The following is a 20,380-nucleotide window of genomic DNA, read 5'->3' as shown; positions in this document are numbered from 1 at the left end:
TGTTACAACATCTGCTTGATGTCACATTACAACCGTAGCGGTACATAACTGTACTAACAAATACCTTACCTTGGAGCACTGTATCCAGCAAAACGTTGACTTGAACAAAGAAAATGTATTCTGATCTGATCTCCAATTAATTCCAAAACGCACACCTCGCTATTTTTTTCTTCTTACAACAGTGTATGTGCAACAGTGCGTGTGGGCCAGAAGGTGGCGTGGCAGTCAAATAAAAACAGATCCTACTCACAGCGTCTTTAGATGTGGATGCAGGAAACAAACTGCAGACTTTCCCAGACTAAGGGTCCGTTTCCACAACAACGGTTTCAGGGAGAAACGCAAACGTTTTGTTGCGTTTCAGCCTTGCATATACACGGAAACTGCGTTTTTCACCGACCTTAAAGTCAAAGTTTTGAAAACGGCCTCCAGAGTGGGATTTTTCTGAAATGCTCCCGACACTGTTGCTGTGTTAACAGTAAGCTGGCGTTTTCAGTGGAAACGCTGACGTCACACTCCGCCTCGTGCGCGCTCATACAACAAGACAAGAGTACCATTGTTGATCCTCACGAACTATCGTGTTGTGCTTGTGCTGACTGTCTTTCAACAAAATGTGCATCTGTTGCTCCACTTTTTAACTAAATATCCCCCAATACACCAGATTATCAGCTCAACTCTACTTCAGTGGAGAGCTCCCAAAAGCTTCTTCTGGACAAGACAGTTATAGCACCACCTACAGGCCTGGCATGCTTACTACAGGGTTTTCAGTCCATCAGCATTTCCGTGTAAACACAGATTTTTTTCACTGCGTTTCAGCGTTTTCAGATGAAAGGTTGTTGTGTAAACGGGGCCTCAGCCAGAGAACACCCCCCTCCCTGTTGGCGTCTTCTGCATCGTCTGAAACAGAGCCATGAGGGTGTCTGCGTCAGGTGGGAACATCTGAACATTAATTTGTGATTTATGCCTTTAGATATCTTCATAAACACCACTCACAGTCTCTTCACCTCTCTTGACCTTTCTGGAGCTCTCTCTTCATCCTTTACAAATAAAACTACACTACTCAGCTGTCACTCTGGGACACAGACAAGAGTTAGTGGTACTGTTGTACTATATAAAACAGGTTTTTCAGGTACCCCTCAATACAGCTTGGTGATATGTTTATTTGTTTTATGAGAAAATAATATAACATATTACTATGACACTTTAAAGAGTGTTCATATTGGTTTTATTTTGTTTACTATGTGTGAATGTTTTCTTCTTGTGTTATCAACAGGTATTATTATTCATGTTATTTAAACTACTTTTTGACCCCAGTTTTTCCTTCCATTTAAATCTCTGTTATTTTATTTATTTTTTACTCCTGCTACTACAGAAGCATATTGCATTCACTTGAAGACAAAACCCCCCCCAAAAAACTCAGTTTTTTCAGAGTAATTTATTCTTCGGTTTGTTTTTGTGGTAATTAATTTTATTTTTCTGATTAATATTGTTTTTATTGGTTTTTTTTTTGTTAAAATTATTTCTGTTTTTATGAGTAATTTATTTTTCTGTTTTCAGATTACTTTTTTCCTGTTTTTCGGAGTGAATTTTTCCTGAAGTATTGAGATACTCAGAAATCCCGCGAGAACCTCAACCTGCTGTTTTTCGTGGTAATTTTTTCCTCCTGTTTTTAGGAGTAATTTTCTTTCCTAAGTATCGAGCAACTTCGAAATCCTGTGAGAACCTCCAACCTGCAGATGACTCCCGAAAATGTGTGGTGGCTCCTGTGTCCCGCACAAATTACTCAGGAAAAGAGAAATAATTTTAACAAAAAACAAACCAATAAAGAAAATATTATCAGAAAACAAAATTAATTACCACAAAAAAAACAAACAAACCAAAGACTAAATTGCTCTGAAAAACCGAAGTTGTTTTTTTTTCATCAAGTGAATGCAATACACTTCCGTATGCTACTGTGAGCTGCGAGAACACTTTCATTAATGAAGCTCAACCTGGCTCGCTTCTCAAAATGTGTCGATAGAGGGCAGCAGGGAGCATAGAACACACTTCATGCACCTTGTGTCAGCGCAGGAGTGACCGGGCTCAGACTTTGAATCAGGCTTTGAAGGCAGCTCGTCCGGTTTACCATCCTGTGACACTGTACCCTAACGGTCCTGACTGACCCACCGGATCTGTGTTTCCATCTGACCGAGCTCTCATTCACAGCGGGGGGCGCACACACACACACACACACATGGTACAGCAGGAGGCTGTCTGTGAGACTGAGAGAGAAGGAGAGAGAAAGACACACACACACACACACACACACACACACACACACACACACACACACACACACACACACACACACACACACACACCAGAGAGAGAGAGAGAGAGAGAGAGAGAGAGAGAGAGAGAGAGGTCCAGATGAAAGCGTGCGCGCAGCGGCAGGACACGCAGAGAGGAGCGCGCACTCCGCGGAGGCTTTTTGAAACTTGGATGCTTCTCGGACCATAAACTCTCGCGGACTTTATAAACATGCACCTTCTGGGATTAACGCTGCTGCTGGCTTATCTTCTCTACTCCAACCTCGCCAGCGACTTCAGCCACACAGATTATTATGATTACTACGAGCACGAGCAGATGGACGAGCCGGTGAGTCTGCGCAGGAACCGGTCTGCAGGTCTGAGCTGGACCGGGCTGTGATTTCTGTCAAGGTGTTTTAAATGAACATGTATGGGTGGAAATCTCCTTTCTGTCAGTGGAGTTTAAAGGGTTAAACCGAGCTGCTCTAACTACCCAGAGACCTGTGTGATACTGCGCTGTGTGGCTCCTGATGGAGATATGCTTGACCCTGATGTGTTGTGAGGGATGCTGGATCCCTCTGTCCCCTTGACATAGCTAGAATAATCTCCATTGTGTTATATTTTCTAATTATTTACTTGAAATCATATTTAATGAATTATTAAATTAAATGATCAGAGCACCTGTTGAGCTACTGTATCCCAGGTGATGGAGTCAAAGATAGAATGCTCTTAAAGTTCTGCTTGTGCTGTGAGTCTCACAGCCCAAGTGACTGTGAGCGCCTGCAGGTGTGACAGTGTGTGTGATGGTTTTACTGTGTCTTTAACATCTATGCTGCGGCTCTGGAACTGCAGGGTCAAAGTTAGGCCATCATGTGTGATTTCATGTTGCATCACAGCACGGTGGAAGCCAAAGAGCCACAGGAGCACAACACACACACTCTGAAATACACACTCAGAAACACACACATTGCTGCTGCACATCACCACTGTCCTCCCTCCCTCCAAGGTGAGGGTCAGAGGGGGCCGTCTTTGCCCCACTGTTACACCTCCATGCATTAACCTGGTTTATCCTGCTGTGTTGAGTCCAGACCATAGCTCCCCTTAGTGGCAGACGTGGACTTTGCATGCTTGTGCGTTGCTATTTTGCAATCATATCTCCTACTATTGGTCATGTTGCCCGTTCTCAGACATGTTACACTTCCTATCTAGTACACAGGAGACCGGCAGCAGACTGATGCTCATACCTGTAGAGGCTTAGCATAGGTACAGGGCTTTGCAGGCGTTTGGCATACAGTAGGGAGTAGACCGCGGCAATGTAGAGTACTAATTCAAGCCTGACCTTTTTTGTAGAACACTTTGGGTTTTGCTGCAGATGCAAACAGATTTTTGAGAATAGCTATATATGGATGTAGCCTCTATGATGTCACCCATCAGTTTCTAATCCAGAGACCTAAAGCCAGTCGTCACTGCAGACCAAATAAGAACATGTCTATTTCTGCTCCGCTCAGCTTTTTAAATGGGTGTGTATGTTATTTATGCTGTTTCTCTAGACAGCCTCAAGTGGACACTCCAGGAACTGTAGTTTATAACACTTTAGCGCTAGATTTATTTCTTATTTCTTCACCATCTTTCCAGAAAAGATAAACGCTATTTCTCTTGCATTTTTCTATTATAAAGAAATGAACTAAAATTTGCGGCAGAGCTGAAATAAAGTGAAGTACACTGTGGTGTTTGGTGTCCCATGCCAAGAGTTTGCTAGTTCAGAGATAAAATGACATTTTGGCTGGGAAAAACACAAAGACACGATGGTTTTAGACTCCAACCTTTTTTTTTTTTTCAGGGCTGATATCAATAGTAAAAATTAGTCAAGGAAGCTGATATTTTTTGCATTAAAAGTGAAAATATTGTCAAAATTTTAATGAATACAAACTCCAACACTTAACATTGTTAAAGAGCCTTTAAGAATACTATCAAACAGCGCCCAGCCCCTCAGCAGCGTGCTTTTTCAAGTAACTTTCCAAACATCTGATCTCCACTTGGCAAAACCTTTTCTCCTCTTCATAGTGTGTGTGTGTGTGTGTGTGTGTGTATGTGTGTGTGTGTGTGTGTGTGTGTGTGTGTGTGTGTGTGTGTGTGTGTGTGTGTGTGTGTGTGTAAGCCATAGACTGTAAAAGAACTATTCGTAGTCTCCCTGATGTCACCCGTCTGTTTTTGAAACTGATTTTTGGGGCAAATTGGCTGGCACAGCCATATTGGAAGTAGGGCGGGCTTTGAGTCTCTAAACTAACAACTATAGGGCTCTCGTCAGTCACATGAGCTGAGCTGTGATTCTGACTGGGCAAACATGTAATCTTAATATCCTCTTTACTTGCAGTTAGAAAATACCCCCCAAACAGTGTGTGCTGATGGTAGAATTAATGATTCAGACAGGAGACGAGTTTTGTACCAGACTTTAAACATGTTTATTTGCTGTAAAAACAGTTGTTTTGGCTTGGTGTCTTTGTGACTTGTAGTACTTCTGGAGCCAGCTTCAAGCGGACACTTGAGAAACAGCAGATTTTAGCACTTTGGCATAGTCTCACATCTTTTAGACTGGAGGTTGCTGCTTGGTGTGAGCACTGTGCATGCACAGCTCTCACTGCTGATTGGCTGTTATCAGAGCTATGGCCCTTGAGACGGAGTACTGACTGCAGACAGAAAGGTGCTGTATCAGAGCCCAAAATGCTTCATTTTATATTGTTGTTGTTTTTTTTAAACCTGCATTCAGTTTAAAAAAAGGCTGATGCTAATATGCATGAAAATGTGAAAACAGGGCTGGCTGACAATTGGTCTGTTCCTGTTTTTTTTTTTTCATATTTGAATCTTTAAAGAGACAGAAGTCTAGCCTTACACTGAGAAAATCTGACCCCACCCCCTCCTCATGTAAAGTGACCCTGGGAAAATAATCCAAAATGACCGGAGACTACCCTGAAAGTGATATTATTAACCCCTCCACGCACTGACTCTGAGACCGTTTGATGCAAAAAACCGAAATAACCCTGCCAGAGTAGCTCAGCCCGCCTGAGAGTGTGTGTGTGTGTGTGTGTGTGTGTGTGTGTGTGTGTGTGTGTGTGTGTGTCTGTGTGTGTGTGTGTATGTGTGTGTTTAGTGCATCAGTAACAGTCATTGCTCCAGAGGAGAAGCCAAAGTGCATTTTCCGAACAGATAATCATCTGTTCTGGTTTTCAGGATATCACCAAAGATTTAGGACTGAGATTTTTCTGCTGGGCTTCAGGATCTGAGCGGAGAACGATTCACAAACACTGATTTCATGTTTAACATTCTTCACTGCATGTTTCACACACAGGGGGTGGGGAGGGGGGCTGTTTTTTTTTTTTTTTGAGGGGGTTATTATCCATCTGCCAAGTTTTATAAAACGATTTGGATTGATTCACCATTGAAACATACTTTTCTTTAATGTCCTGCCAGCAGAGCAGATTTAAATCGACCTGAACTGCTACAGAAACTGAGCGAGAGAGGAAGGAAAACAGAGTGAGGGAGGAAGGGAGAGGGAGAGGGAGAGGGGGAGGATTAGAAAGGAGTGTTTTCTAATTAGCCAGAGAAAAGAGCCAATGAAGGCAGGTGTCAGCAGGGTCAAGTGTGTGTGAGTCAGAGTGTGTGTGTGTGAGTTGGTCAGAGTATGTGTGTGCCTGTGTGAAAGGGGATAAGTGCTAAGCAGTAACATGCCGCCATTTGATCTCAGTAAACTCTTAATTGGGACGATGAGTTTTGCTCACAGCTCGGTCTCGCTGCTTCAAAGCCTTCACAGTTTTTCTCTCTGTGGATCTGAACGGGTATCAGCTCATCCCTGCTCTCATCTGTCAAAGGATGGAGAAAACAGATCAGGAACTGCATTCCTCAGATGATGCTGGGAGGAGATGTCCCCTCTTTAACACTTCAGATGTTAAACATTGGGAGAAGATATGTTAACTGCTCAACAAACAAAGGACCAGCTTCTATTTTCAAGACCGCCTCCATCCCAGGGTTTGCCTCTGCCTTTGTGTTTGGTTAAATGTCATTACAACAGTGATACGAGCTGTCAAATGACTACAGAGTCATTCTAAGGTCATCCAGATTTTTCCCTTTTTATTTCCTGCTGATCCACAAATGTAAAATCAACTCATTTATTGGTGTTCTTCTCACCAACATACATGTATTTGTAGTGAACCATCTTAGTGTAGCACTTGGGGCTGGGTCCAGACCAGGGGTGGAACCAGAGGTCGTGTTTATTCTCCATCTCTGATGATTTTTTTAAGCAATGACAGAAAAATTTGAAGGTTGCCGTCATTTTGACAGATTAGAAAACCTAAGAGTGATCTAGTCCATCACTTTGAATGTCACACAACCAATCATTAATCACAAATAGTACCTGCAGTCATCCCTGGTCCAGTTGGTGGTGAGCTTGCATAATTAATTGGGTATTTTGTTGTTTTGTTGTTGCTGACCACTACCAATCTGAGGCAGCCACTCTCGTACACAGGGATGGGCGCTGAATGAGGTACTTCTATAGGTACCGACTGGATTCTGTCTGTAATACAGAGTACCAATTCACACAAGACCAAAGGTACCATGTCTCTGTACCTAGAAGCATTTTTGTGGCGGTAAGGGAGTGGATGAGTGGGCTATTTTTGATTCTGAATATTAACATCAATCAAATCATTGGTAGTTAACACATTGTGAAATAAATGTGAAGTACCGATACAGATTGCCAGGTCCCCGGCATCCGTACCGTATCATTTCAAGGACGAAAGGTACCCATCCCTACTTGAACATCGGGACTGCATGCTCCAGGATTTCCTCCAGTAAAGTGTTTTTGGCAGGGTCAGGAATATGATCTTTTTAACAGCTGAAGTACACCAGATTTGTCTGCAGTGCGTCTCCGTTCTGTTACGACAAACAGATCTGATAGGTTTCCACCAAGTCAATGCGTCAACGTACACTGGATCTGTTCTGTTGTAGCTCCTCTACATGGCTGGTCTGTCATGTCACAGCCATCCTATTTTTGAAGGACGCAGAGCTGTGATTTATAAAATCAGCGTAGGGAAGATAGAGCAGGACAGCAAGTCATGACTGGTAACGTTCTCAAAACATCCAGTGACGTTCATAAAAAAATAAACATGTTCAAAATCAGTTTGCGTTAATCTTGACTACAACGACAAGCAGACATAACAAACACAGCCAGACCAGGAGTCAACAGGTTTGAGGTGTTACAGCCCAGCATGAATGAAGACAGACTGATCAATGGAGAGGGAAAAGCAGGAGCTCCTCAATCTGTGACTCCAGCTGTCTGTCAGTCACACAGCTTGATGGACTGAACACACAGCTGGTGTGAGTTGACTAACGCAGTCAAGATGAAGCACAACGGTGTTGGACTGCAGAGGCGTAAGAGTCGCACCAACTGTTCATGACGTCACTGGGTGAAATGTTTCCAGACTTTAAAATGCAGCAGCAGCAGTGGTCATTCCAGTCTGTAGTGTAGCAGCAGAACAAGGTTTCAGCCTCCATAAAATCAAAACTGATAGGAGGAGTTGGCGGTCTGAGGTAAAGACACGTAAACTGATGCTGATCTCCTCTGCCACTCTCTTACTTGATGACTTCAATTACGCTAAAATGATCATCACTTTCAGTCCACACACCCCAGGAGAAAGGTTTAAGCTCAGGCAAAACTGAGTAAAAAAAGAGGTGGTAAAAAACTGACAAAGATTATTGTTAAAACAGTTTTGAGTTTTTTCAGTTGAATTAAAAAAAGTGCTCTCTGCTTGCTGTGAGAGCAATTTCACTTTTCTTCACAAAGCTCTAAACGGATGGGTTGGTATTGTTATTCATATTTTGAATTATTTGTCCATTATTTTCTCTTTCTGCCCAAAAAGCCCAATATAAATACCCTGCAGGATTAGTGTTATAAGTTGTACTTGAGTCAGTTTTGTGATGACATGCCAAAATATATAATGTGTAACTAATAGGTCTCATTAGGGCTGGGCAATATGACCTCGATTCAATCAATATTTCCTCCAGAGGTGAAAACCTGCTCAGATGGGCATCTAGTTTCTGCTGTGCAAAGGTACTTTTTTGCCACTTTGCTCAGAGTGGGAGAGTGTGCATGATGCTCTTTCCACCAATCTAGTGGTGCTCTATTTTCATTTTCTCCTGTATGGCAGGGACACAGTCTGCAGAAATGTATGATGCTTTGAATCTGGGATCAATAAAACTGGCTGTGTCCAAAAGCTCTTCGGTGGTGGGATCTGAGAACTTCTTATCAAGGTATGCAAGGATGTCAGATTGGCTTTGGTCAGCTCTATGCCAACTCCTCAGCATCAGAAGTAGCTATAGGCCCGCCCATAAGTCACTAGAAGTCGCCAGATCAGTTCTTTTCTGTCCAATGTCCAATGAGCCGTCCTAGTGCCTGTAGTGTACAGCTGGCCATGCATGACAGAAAACAGTGCTTTTCTTTTTTTTCTTTTACTTTTTCTCCCGTGATCTTGGAGCCTCCTACTACCAAATAAAAGTCACTAGATTTGTCAATTCCTCAATTGCAGTTGAGGACAAAATTATCAGCCCCCCATAAAAATTTTAAGTTTCTTCAAGATTTTTCTAAGTACTTTTTTAACGGAGCAAGGAATTTTTAACACACCATTTCTAAACATAATAGCTTTCTTTAGAAAGTACAAAATATTTATATTTTGCACACCAAAACATAATCATTTAAAAAAAAAAGCTAAAATGACCAGGGACATTGTTATCAGCCCCAAACAGCCATGTATTCAGTCATTGCACTAAACACTTTTGTGCAGTGACGTGTGTTAACCCCACAGGTGATGTGCTCGAAGGTGATCAGGTGAAACAGGTGATTTCGCTCAACAAATAAGTTAAAACGTGGTATAAAAGCCTCAGTATGTGTCATGTGTGTCAGTGTGTGTCAAAGTACCATGCCAAAAACAAAGGAAATCAGTTTGGACCTGAGAAAAAGAATAACTGTTGCACAAAAAGCAGGAGAAGGATATACAAAGATATCCAAGCTGTTTCCAAGTGTCAAGAACTGGAGTGAGAGGTTAATCAAGAAACTCAAAGACAGACACAGTGCAGAACAAGCCTGGCAGAGGTAGGAAGCAAAAGATTTCAAAGACACCGGGAAGAAAACTAGTGAGAGATGTCTCTAAAGACCCCAGACCAACTGCCAAGACACTGGTGAAGGACTTGGCCACGTCAGGAATCATAGTCTCTAAGAAGACCATCAATAGAGCTCTGCACAGGAATGGACTGTGAGGTTGCAGACCAAGAAAAACTCCACTTTAAAATATGTGGAGATCTTGAAATAAAGCCTTAAGCAGTCAGCAGTAAAACTGGGTCTGAGTCATCGCTTCATCTTCCAACATGACAACGATTGAAAACGTACATCTCTCTTGGTGAAGAACTATCTTCAGAGGACCTGGCCTGCACCGAGCCCTGACTTAAATCCAATTGAAAAAATGTGGGGTGACCTTAAGAAAAATGTCCATGCCAGAAGATCATCAAACCTGGAAGAACTTGAGAGATTAGCCAAAGAAGAATGGGCCAGGATTCCTCAGAAGAAGTGTCAGAGACAGCAAAGTTTCAGCTGCAGCATTTTTCTAAAGCTGAGCCATATGACGAGTCAGATGGAAGGTTGGCTAGAAAATAACTTTTTATTCCTGCAAAAAGTGACCCCTCTGGGATGGGTTTCAATTCTGGAATACAACATAGAAACACGCCATAGAGCATGCCTCAAGGCAGAGTGTGTTGATAGACTTGTCCTTTTGGCAAAAACTTGACGCTGAGAGAGAAATATATTAGTTTCATGCTTACATTTTCTAATGCAGTCATTGATTTTTTCTTCTGTTTTGTCAATTTCAATTCACATAATGCAAATGTCCATAAAGGAACATGACCTACCTCTAGAGAAGTTATATTACTTCCTGTTGATAAGCCTGAGAGGGGGAAATGTCTCGTTTTGACTTTTGTGTGCATGTAGCACACACTAAAACAGTCCCAGCATCACAAAGGCATAAAGTTGGTCATGTAATGGTTCTGTTATGTTCTTCTTCTAGTCTGAGTTGGTATTTTTATGGTTGAAAAATAACATTTTGTATTCAGTCATAATGCATTAATTGTATTTTTTCTCCAGAAATATCTCTACTTATGACCAGGGATGCATACTTTCACCAACGGTACTGACATCCTTGGTGTGAGGTCTTTATTCTGGATGGATCCCTGGGTCAGGTGAATAATTGATTAAATCCAGTGAATCTTTCAGTCTCCCGGAGGTAAATGTGAAATATTCCTGAATATTTTTGATTCATTGATAGCAGAATGAATCCCTGCTCAGCATGGGGTCTGCGCCTGTCCACAGTCTTTGATAAATGAGGAGCATTTGCTCCAAAAATAACAACCATGTTCAAGTTCTGACACGTACTGACGGACTGTATGAACCACATGAACAAACAGACTGAAGTCACCTCAAAGCTGGGCAGGGTTCAGTCTCCATGCTCCTCGACTCGTTTGACTTACTACACTTGGCGTGATGTGAGGTAAAACCCCACGCAGCCTCTCCAACGAGCCTCATTCACCGCCGTTTGTCTCTGAGACTTTCCTTATGGCTCCTCCGTGTTTTTGTTGGCTCCTACGTCCAGTTTTCTCTTTGACCTGTGGGATGAGGTCCAGGTCATTTTTTGCGTCATTACATTGAGGGTCATAAGTTCTATCAAAGTGGACCATGTACCTTCACTGATGTTTGGAAATAACAGGAGAAGTGAGTCATGAAGGTTGTGTGTGTGCAGAGGTTGTGTAGAGTTGTCTGAAAGTTGTCACAAATGCTCTCTGCACACCCGCCCAGAGAGACAGACTCAGGGAGTCAACGTGTCAGTCCTTTAATTTTACAAACTGATTCTATTTGTTCTCCTCCCACTCATGTAGCTATTTACTTCCATCACTTTAAACATCTCTGCTAACCAGCTGGTTTCTAAACAGCAGGTGAAAGAATAAACAGAGGTGTGCATGTAGGGCTGCATGATATGGCCAAAATCCAATATCTCGATATTTGAAGGCTATATCTCGATACACAATATATATCTCAATATTCTGATTTCTCCTCTAAATCACTCTATTAATGTTAAATCCAACCCCTTGATACATAAAATGACATCAGATTACTGATTTAAGCAGACCTTTTAGTTGGACTTTTAAAATTTAATTGAAAAAATTTAATTAATTCAACTGGCTGATTATATTATATTATATTATATTATATTATATTATATTATATTATATTATATTATACTTTGGAAATATCATGAACTAAAGATGGAGATAATATTACTTTTATTTACATAAAGCAGCTACCTGGATAATGTTGGTGATGCTGAAAGGACTCTAGTGACTTCAGTCTTTGAGCCTGAGGTCTGGTTGAAATGTGTTGGATTTGGGTTTGTCTTCTGATAATATCCCAGCTAGCAGTTTTTTGGAATTCAGCTGTAAAATAGCATCAAACTCATCTGTCATCATGTTTCGAGCAGTGATCAGCTGATTGCTTTGACCGAACGGCACTCAGAGAGGGGACAGAGTGCGCTGAAAAGCGAAAGTTAAAAACATGCCGTGTTTGATTCTCGTTGTGGAGAGTTGGGAGAGAATCAGGGATCATACAGGCAGCAAAGCAAACCCAAATAAGCAACGACACTCTAGAAACCCAGCCCCGGGAACCCACAACCCGAGGCTGTTAAGATGTGCAAGCAACTTTTCTTCTCTCCTCTCCTAATATCATAACAGGCATGCGCAGGAAAATTTTTCTGGGTGGGCGGGAGCGTGGTGCTCGCTGTGAGAGGAGCATCGGCTCGGCAGCAGAGAGTGAAACGAGCCAATCACCGAAGAGATTTACGCTCTGACTACTAAAAAAAAAATAGTTTTCTGTTTATACTCGATGATTGCGACATAGACGTTTTATATATCTCACGTGCAAAATTCCGCGATACATCGAGTGTATTCGATATATCCCCCAGCCCTATGTGCATGTATTTTGCACAGTCTCCATATGGTGGACACTGCCTACCATATCCTCCTTGAAGTTCATAAACTGTAAACCTCTGACTCATCATTTTGAGTTGTTCTCTCAGTTTCGATGGCCTGCTTTGCCAACCTGTAGGCTCACACGTAGGCTGGTACACCTTCATCTATAAAGCAGTTCTTGGTTTGCTTCTCCACTATTTATGTGTTTTTATCATGCAGAGAAGTACCAGACAGTGCTCTCTCCATTCTCAGGACCTCTCTCTCCTAAATGCTTGGACAGAAATTTAGGAAATGGGTTCTACGGTACTCGACACCCTTAGATTCAGCACACACAGCAACCAGCAGTAGAAGTGGAGCTCGCTTAGTAGAGCCCTTGTCCTGTCGTCTTCTGTTTTATATACTGTCTGTGAGTTTTTAATGTTAATGTTAATGTGAGTGTGTAACGTGAACTGGTGCTTCTGCAAACACACATACTCTGGTGCAAGCCCTGGGCCGTCCTTTGACACCATGTGAAGCGGCGCACCTGCGCTAGCCATAGACTGTAAAAAAAATGGACCTCCTCTTGCTTGGCTTGAAATGAGGTTGCCACAAAAACAGCTCCCCCTGGTGACTGGCTGCAGTATAGGTTAAAAAATCTGGCCATCCAGCCATTCCAGATGAGCTGTGGCCAAACTTAAAAAAAATTAATACACCTCACAGAAATGTTTCTTACGTCTGATTGCTGTGGTGATTTGAAGATATCATTTGGCTGCCTTGCATTGAGGTCCTCTTTGTTCTAAAAAGTTTCGTTTTCATTAGTTATAAGAGGTTGAAAACAAGGCTTTCCGTAACGTTTAACGATGATTGACAGCTGCTGTTTGCAAATACTTTTTGAGGGATTGAAAAATGTCGGGAGGTAGAGTCAGAAAGTGATTAGACTCTTGAAAGAAAAAAAATAGTTATTGTTTTTGTCACTGGCTGCATTTGCTGCCAATGGCTGCACCTGTGAGGGGTGAATTTTGGCTTCAAAACCGTACAATGATAAATGGCGGAGCCGCGTTGACCACTCTATGTAGAGTTTATGGTGCTACCATGTTAGTAACAAACTTTTTTGCCATCTTACCCCTAGCGTCGGCGTTTGGATATACTCCTGTGGTCTCTTTGGACTGTGAATCTGCTGCAAGCCAAATTGCTCTTCAAGGGACAAATTAATAACATGAATGAATAAATGAATGGATGAATGAACCCTCAGCTTGAACCAGTTGCAGAGTGACTCAAAGCTGAAGGAGCTGGTGTCCTTAAATGTTTTTAAACCTAAAATTAAAGAGATGGAGGCAATTTCTGTAACGCCTCAAATTCACCAAGTACGTCTGCAGTACGACTCCATTCCATTGTATCTTGACTGCGTTTGTCAACTTGATTTTTTATCTCGACTGTTTGAATAGTTAGACTTAGATTTTAATCTATAATGTTGGGTTTGTTGAGTGTCTATAACTTTGTGTTTTTGCTGCTGTCTGTCTTGGCCAGGTCTCCTTTGTAAAATGAGGCTTTTAATCTCAATGTGACCAATGTAGCAATCGTTCAATTATCAGATAACATGATACATGATAGCTCCATCATGTGTCATATCCTTATCATTGGCCAAGTGTATCATCTCAGGTTTTCTCATATTGTGGGAGAATCACAGGCTAAACTGTTGGGCTGCCCCCCCCCCCCCCCCCCCCCCCCCCCCCCCCCCGGTGGATGTATTGGTTATAGGCAATGCCAACATAAAGGACGCATGGAAGTATGAGAGCAGTGAGGGTAACATGGTTTGAAAAGGATGGAAACATGTTTGTACGTAAAGGGAGGAGAAAAGGGCCTTTAAAGGATAAGTTAAGTTTATACAGCTTTTACATTGTTTATAGAATGAAGTAGAACAAAAAACTCACCCAGAAGGCTTTCCTGATCCAAACAGTGCTTCCGGAGATATTTAATAATGGGATCCATCAGTGCATAGACAGTGCTGCTCCTAAAACTGCATTAATCGTCTAAAAACTCGTGTTTTTCACCAATATTCCATCATGGTCCGCTCCTGGTTAGTCCTCTGCGGCAGTCTGTGTCACTCCAGACAGCGCTGTGTGTGGCTGTAATGACCCCTGAACTGACGAAGACTTTGTTTACCTTTGCCCCTCCGTGCATGAGCAGTACTTTCTGGAGAGCTGACTCCACTTTCTCCTTTCTTTGAGGGGCAAAGGTAAACAAAGTCTTTGTCAGTGAAGAGGTCAGTACAGCCACACAGCGCTGTCTGGAGTGACACAGACTGCAGCAGAGGACTAACCCGGAGCAGACTATGATGGAATATTGGTGAAAAACATGAGTTTTTGAACGATTAATGCAGTTTTAGTAGCGGCGCTGTCTATGCCCCGATGGATCCCATTATACGGACGTCTGCTGCACGATTTTGGATCTAAATATCTCCCGAAGCACTGCTTGGATCAGGAAAGCCTCCTGGGTGAGTATTTTGTTCTACTTTATTCTATAAACAATGTAAAAGCTGTATTAACCATCTTAACCTTCAAGGTGCAGGTTACCGTGCATTGTCCCCATAGTTTACTTTATCATTGGTATCTGACACTCTGCTGAAGAGCAGCTTTGTGAGTCCTTTCTAGTTGTAACGGGCTGTTCTCTGTGACTAAGCTCTAAGACGAGTCCAGGTTTGGGCCTGCTTGAAGGAAGTGCTTCCTCCACCTTCACTCACCACATGATGTTGAGCTCATGGTGACAGGATTGGGAGCTTGGGTCTTTTGTTTTGTGCTGTGTTGTACTGGCACAGGGTTCAGAGAGGCTGTGATGGAGCCCTGCTGGCCTGATGAAATGAGCGACTGGCTGAAGGTCTTCCAGATCTGTCAGCGTGAACATGCCAGTTTTTACATAACAGTGTGCAGGGATCCAGGATCACACTTTGGAAGTATTTCCTGCTGAGCTCATATTAAACTCATTTCGATGCTATTGTTTTTACATTTTTAGATACTTGTTTATTGATTTTCCATCCCGGAGCGCAGAAACTGTGAGTTTAAGTTTCAGTGAGGAATTCGGACTTCTCCTCCAGGAATCCTTGATTGAGATGAGTGCCAAGCTGCGATAAAAACATTCCTCTGGGCTGAATGTGATTGTTAGTTTTGAAATTCAGTCATGGCTGAAAGTGATGGTGATGGGTTTAAGGAGGACACTGTACCTCGCCAAGAAGTTTCCAACCTGTGTGTAATCTGTGTCTGAACTCTGAGCAAACCCAGCCAACATCCCTCGGTCTCCGTCTGTTTCTCTCTGTGGTAAATGTTGCTTCATCACTCTTACTCCACCGTGATGAATAGAGCTAAGAATAGATGATAATATCAGTTCACTTTCAACCTTCATCCTGACCTCATCACCACATATCTCATCGCTCAGTTTCTGTTTATTCTGCAGCTTCACCTCTCTTTCCCTCACTGTATCACTCGCTCATGTTTCACAACCCCCTGGAGTCGGCCGAGGAATGTGGTGTGTCATTAGCAATAATTTCTCAGGAATGTCTCTGTGATTTCTCTGAGGACTGTGAGCTCAGTGTCACTGCTCCACGGACTGACCTCCTTCCCTCAATGTTGCTCCAAGTTGTCACAGTCCTGAGGAGAAGAGATCACAGAGCAGAATGACACTGAGACAGGAAACAGGAAAAAAGCTACTTTAATACATCCACACACTGCCAACAGGGCAAGATACCATCCATCCAAACCAAAGATCAGTCCATCAGACAGGAGGACAAAGACGACAGGCAAACAGGGAACAGACACAGTTCAAACCCAGACTGATGCAGGCAGGAGCAGACACCTGAAACTGACTGGTTTAAATACTGGCAGGTGATGGTGAGCAGCAGGGTGTTGCTAAGGAGGAGCAGGCAGCTCCAGCAGAGTCCATGGGTGAATCTCAAAGCTGCAAAGTTTCATCCTTCCTTCCTCCACTTGCGTTGTTCACTTGTGTCTTAATCCCTCCCACCAGAGATGATAGAGAGATGAAGGATATGAAAAGAGATTTTTTTGAAGAGTAATGAGACGTCCTTCCCTCTAGAGCAGACCTGGGCAAACTACGGCCCGCGGGCCACATCCGGCCCTTTGTACGTCCCTGTCCGGCCCGCGTGAGGCCAATCATAAACATAAACATAAAACTTGTAGGGGTGCATATGTCTTAATACTCCATGTATCACAAGCACTGAACAAGACATTGAGGTTTGAATTCTCCCTCTCTTTCACTGGCTCAGTCAGTCTCCTCCACCTGAACTCTGCTGTTCTGAAGAGAGTGCTGTCACGTACACGCGCAGCGCATGTACGCGACGGCACTCTCTTCAGTTCAACGATACGCGTTTCACTATTTTAGAGTCAGCCATCTCACTATAAAATTCACGCTGCTCTTTCCTGATTGGAGAGGATGCTGCGTTAGAGCAGAGCTACGTTAGTTTAACTCACGACATGTCATGTCAAAGTTCTCCAAAAAAGAAAGGAAACAGCTGATAAACTCTTCATCAATAAGTGCTGCACAGTTATCTGTCTCTGTCTCTGAGGTCTCCTGCAGCGTCTCTGGATCAAACCAACTAAGAGAGGGGGGTGGATGGTTTCTGAGTTTTCGATATAACGCCCAAGCACGGGACTTGATTTGACTTAGTAAAGTATTAGAGCTCACAGAAGCATACTTAAATTTTGGGGACTATCAGGAGAAATAACAAGCCAGGAGAACAGCGGGAGAAAGGGTTTAAAAAATGGGAGCTTCCCTCCATATTCAGGAGTGTTGGCAGTCTGCCAGCACTCTCGATCGGTAAAAGTGAGTTCATTTATGACAGATATTGACAACGACGAAAACTTAAGACATTTTCTCTTTCATTTTAGGATTCAATAACTGTTTTTATTCCTACTTGACCTATACACCACATTTTTACATCACCTAATATAAACATTTACAGAGTGCTTTATTCTTCTGATAATCAGTTCCGACTATTCAAAATATTAATTTCAGAGCATTTTACGATGGAAGAAAGTTGGTGGCCCTCTGACACAATTCAGGTTCCTCATGTGGCCCCGGGTAAAAATTAATTGCCCACCCCTGCTCTAGAGCATCACATGAAGCGATGTCCACTAGGCCATGTCTACATGCAGCCAGGTACCTGGGAAACTGCATATCTTTTCTATGTTTAGGCCTGTCATTACCACCCAACCACAGTTTGATGGAAACTGATTTTTTGGTTCTCAAATGTCACAGCTGGATGGCGGGGTTTCATTCTGATTGACTGGTGCAGGTTTCTCCTCTAATATGTAGACAACTAATATCTTGTGTTTCTCAGACATCATAAACTAGGTTATATTAAATAAGTTTAACAATCAGATACACTCTTAATAAAGTGAAGCTTTTCGCAAAGTTTCAGGAGCAGAACCACACCTTAACCTCACTCCTTCAGGTATTTAAAGCCTCATAGCTAGGGATGTCCCGATCTGATCATGTGATAGTAATCGGGGCTTTTTTTAATGATCAGAGATCAGGGGAGAGGGAATCGGAAAAGCCTGGGGCCTAAGTTCTTGTTTTGAATTAAAATGTGTATAATAGCACATCATCATTCATTTTAGAATAGAACTTAATTTGTCATTATAACAAGTACAACAAAATTGCAAACAAGAAATTGCAACCTTATTGTCACACACACACAAGGTTATCTTGTGGTGCACCACTGAGAAGCTTTGTTTTTATTTTGTTGATCCGATGCTGCACTAAGTGGAGGAAAAAGCTATATCCATGTTGGCTAGAATGATGCCTTCATTTAAATAAAATTAAAAAAACTCAAAGGGAAACTTGTAGGAGTTTTTTTCTTTTCTTTTTTCTCAATGCATTGCTGGAAGATCGGATCGGGAAATATTGGGATCGGCAGATACTCAAAATAAAAAAATTGAAATTGGATTGGGAGCAAAAAAACCATGATCGGGACATCCCTACTCATAACCCTCTACATTCTGTTTCTTCTCAATTCATACCCCTCTCCCCTCTTTCTCTTGGTTCCCACTGCTTTCCTTCTTCATAGGGTCTGAATAAAGGGGGTCAGCTGTGCCTGGGAGCTACAACGAACTCCTTTTGGAAGCTTCCCCACAACACTAGCATAATAGAACATTTAGTTCATCATTCATGTTTACGTTAATAAACCATTTAATGCTATGTTGATGTGTGGTTCTTGCGAGCGAATAATCTAATACTGAAGCATTTCAGTGGTAAAGTGATACATGTGCTTCTGAACAGTCCACAGAATAAACAGAAAGCAGGTTTTCTTCATGGTGACGTGTTTGTTAAACAGGTCAAAAGAACAGACCGGCGTTGCCAGATGGGAAATATACAATTATCGTAGCAGAGTCTCAAAATTATCATTTTGGGGGAAATTATCGTACAACCGACAAAACAATCCAAAAAACGTATAATGATCAAAATAACTGTCTTATTGTTGGGCGAAAGTCACAATTGATCACTCTGTTTAGTGTCCTACAGGCACTTTTGTGGGCATTCATCGCCCCGCCCCACATCGTCAGCGTTTGATCAGCAGCTCCAGGCTCCGACTCAGCTGTGTTACATACATGCACCCACTACATGTAGTCTTTAAATTAACATCTTCATCAAGAAAACTTCATAACATTAATCTCTGGAGCCTCTTAAGGGTCACGATGGAAGGTTCTTTTGTGTTGACCCCCTTTAAACATTTACGTATCAGCCCTCCGCTTCGGCTCCCGCTCACCCTCGTCCGCTCTTTCGGTGCTCATTTTTTCTCTCAACTGATGAGAGACTTCCTGACTGTCTGAGCTCCTACGAGCCTGGCCGTTTTTTAATTTTGCATACTATACTAGCAGTGCCTACTGATTCGACCAAAATGTAGTATGCAGTATGCAAACAAATGTCAGAGTTGTAGTATGAGAAAAACACCCAGATGACGTACTGAATCTGGAAAAATCCACAGTATGCATCGGACCAGTCTGCTTCGCCTACTGTTACCCACAATGCAACGCGCCTGGTCCCATATCAGAAGTGAAAATGGCAGAAAGCGGAGCAACAACAACTGGAGTAGCAGAGGAATAAAAATGTAAGAGCTATTTCTTTTTTTATATTTACATCCTCATCATCTCCACCACTGAAAGTTAATATAAAATGCTCTCTGGCAATATATTTGCAGATAAGTTACTCGTGGTTTGTTTATTTTGTACATTTTCAATAAAGTTTTTTTGGGAAAAAAGTCAGCCGTAGCCAACTTCCGTTTTCTTCGAACTGAAAACCAGCGTAGTATACTACAAAAATTAACCCAACTGAACAGTCATACTACATACTGCTTATGAAAGTAGTATGTAGTAGGCAGTGCCTACTACATACTACTTTCATAAGCAGTATCTAGTAGGCGAATTCGAAAACAGCCCCTGATTGGCTGTCAATCGTTCTGAGACGAATGACACTCAAACTATGATTGGCTGGAAACGTCATGTGATAACAGAGGCATTTAGGGTTTACAAATAACTCGGTCAGACTGGGGTAGCTCTATAACAACCACACGAAATTGTTAAAATATCGTACATTTAGCCTTTTTTTGGAATTATTGATCGTACATCGTACATAGGACTAAATTATCGTAGAAATACGATAATTATCGTACGTCTGGCGATGCTTGAACAAAAAAAACTCTGTTGCTGTTGATGTTTTATAGAGTTATTACAGCGCACATGTGCAGACGTGTGTGGTGCATCTTCACAGAGAAGGTGCTGGGAGATGCTTCTCGTGGTGGTTTTCCCAGCTGTCTGTCAGCTTTATGGAATGAGCGCACATATTTGTGTGTATGTGAACCCGCTGGAGCGGAACCTTACTGTGCCCGAAAAAAGCGCACAAACATAACCCTGATGATGTACAAGTGACATCATTTCATGAAAATTATATAAATAACAAAACTATTTAGTCTGTTGGATTAATAAAACAAGGTACTAAAGCACTTCTGCTGTGACCTAATGCTATATGGAAAATACAGCATTAGGTCACATGCCATT

The 20,380-nt window shown here is 42.2% G+C and overlaps 1 protein-coding gene across 1 annotated transcript in view; it reads left to right on the top strand.

Annotated features, from left to right (window-relative positions):
- Positions 1-2,467: 2,467 nt before the first annotated feature.
- Positions 2,468-20,380, top strand: part of vegfc (vascular endothelial growth factor c) — a 95,320-nt gene continuing 77,407 nt past the window's right edge. Inside the window, exon 1 of the mRNA XM_074697530.1 lies at positions 2,468-2,634. Coding sequence (XP_074553631.1) covers positions 2,518-2,634 — 117 coding nt within the window. The 5' untranslated portion in view covers positions 2,468-2,517. The remainder of the gene's footprint in view (positions 2,635-20,380) is intronic.

Source organism: Halichoeres trimaculatus, unplaced genomic scaffold (assembly GCF_033239565.1).
Source record: "Halichoeres trimaculatus isolate MK-OKI-2021-1 unplaced genomic scaffold, fHalTri1.1 fHalTri1_scaffold_2, whole genome shotgun sequence".
NCBI classification, from domain to species: domain Eukaryota; kingdom Metazoa; phylum Chordata; class Actinopteri; order Labriformes; family Labridae; genus Halichoeres; species Halichoeres trimaculatus.
Note: the sequence above shows the minus strand (reverse complement) of the source record. Positions and strands in the feature narration are given on the sequence as shown.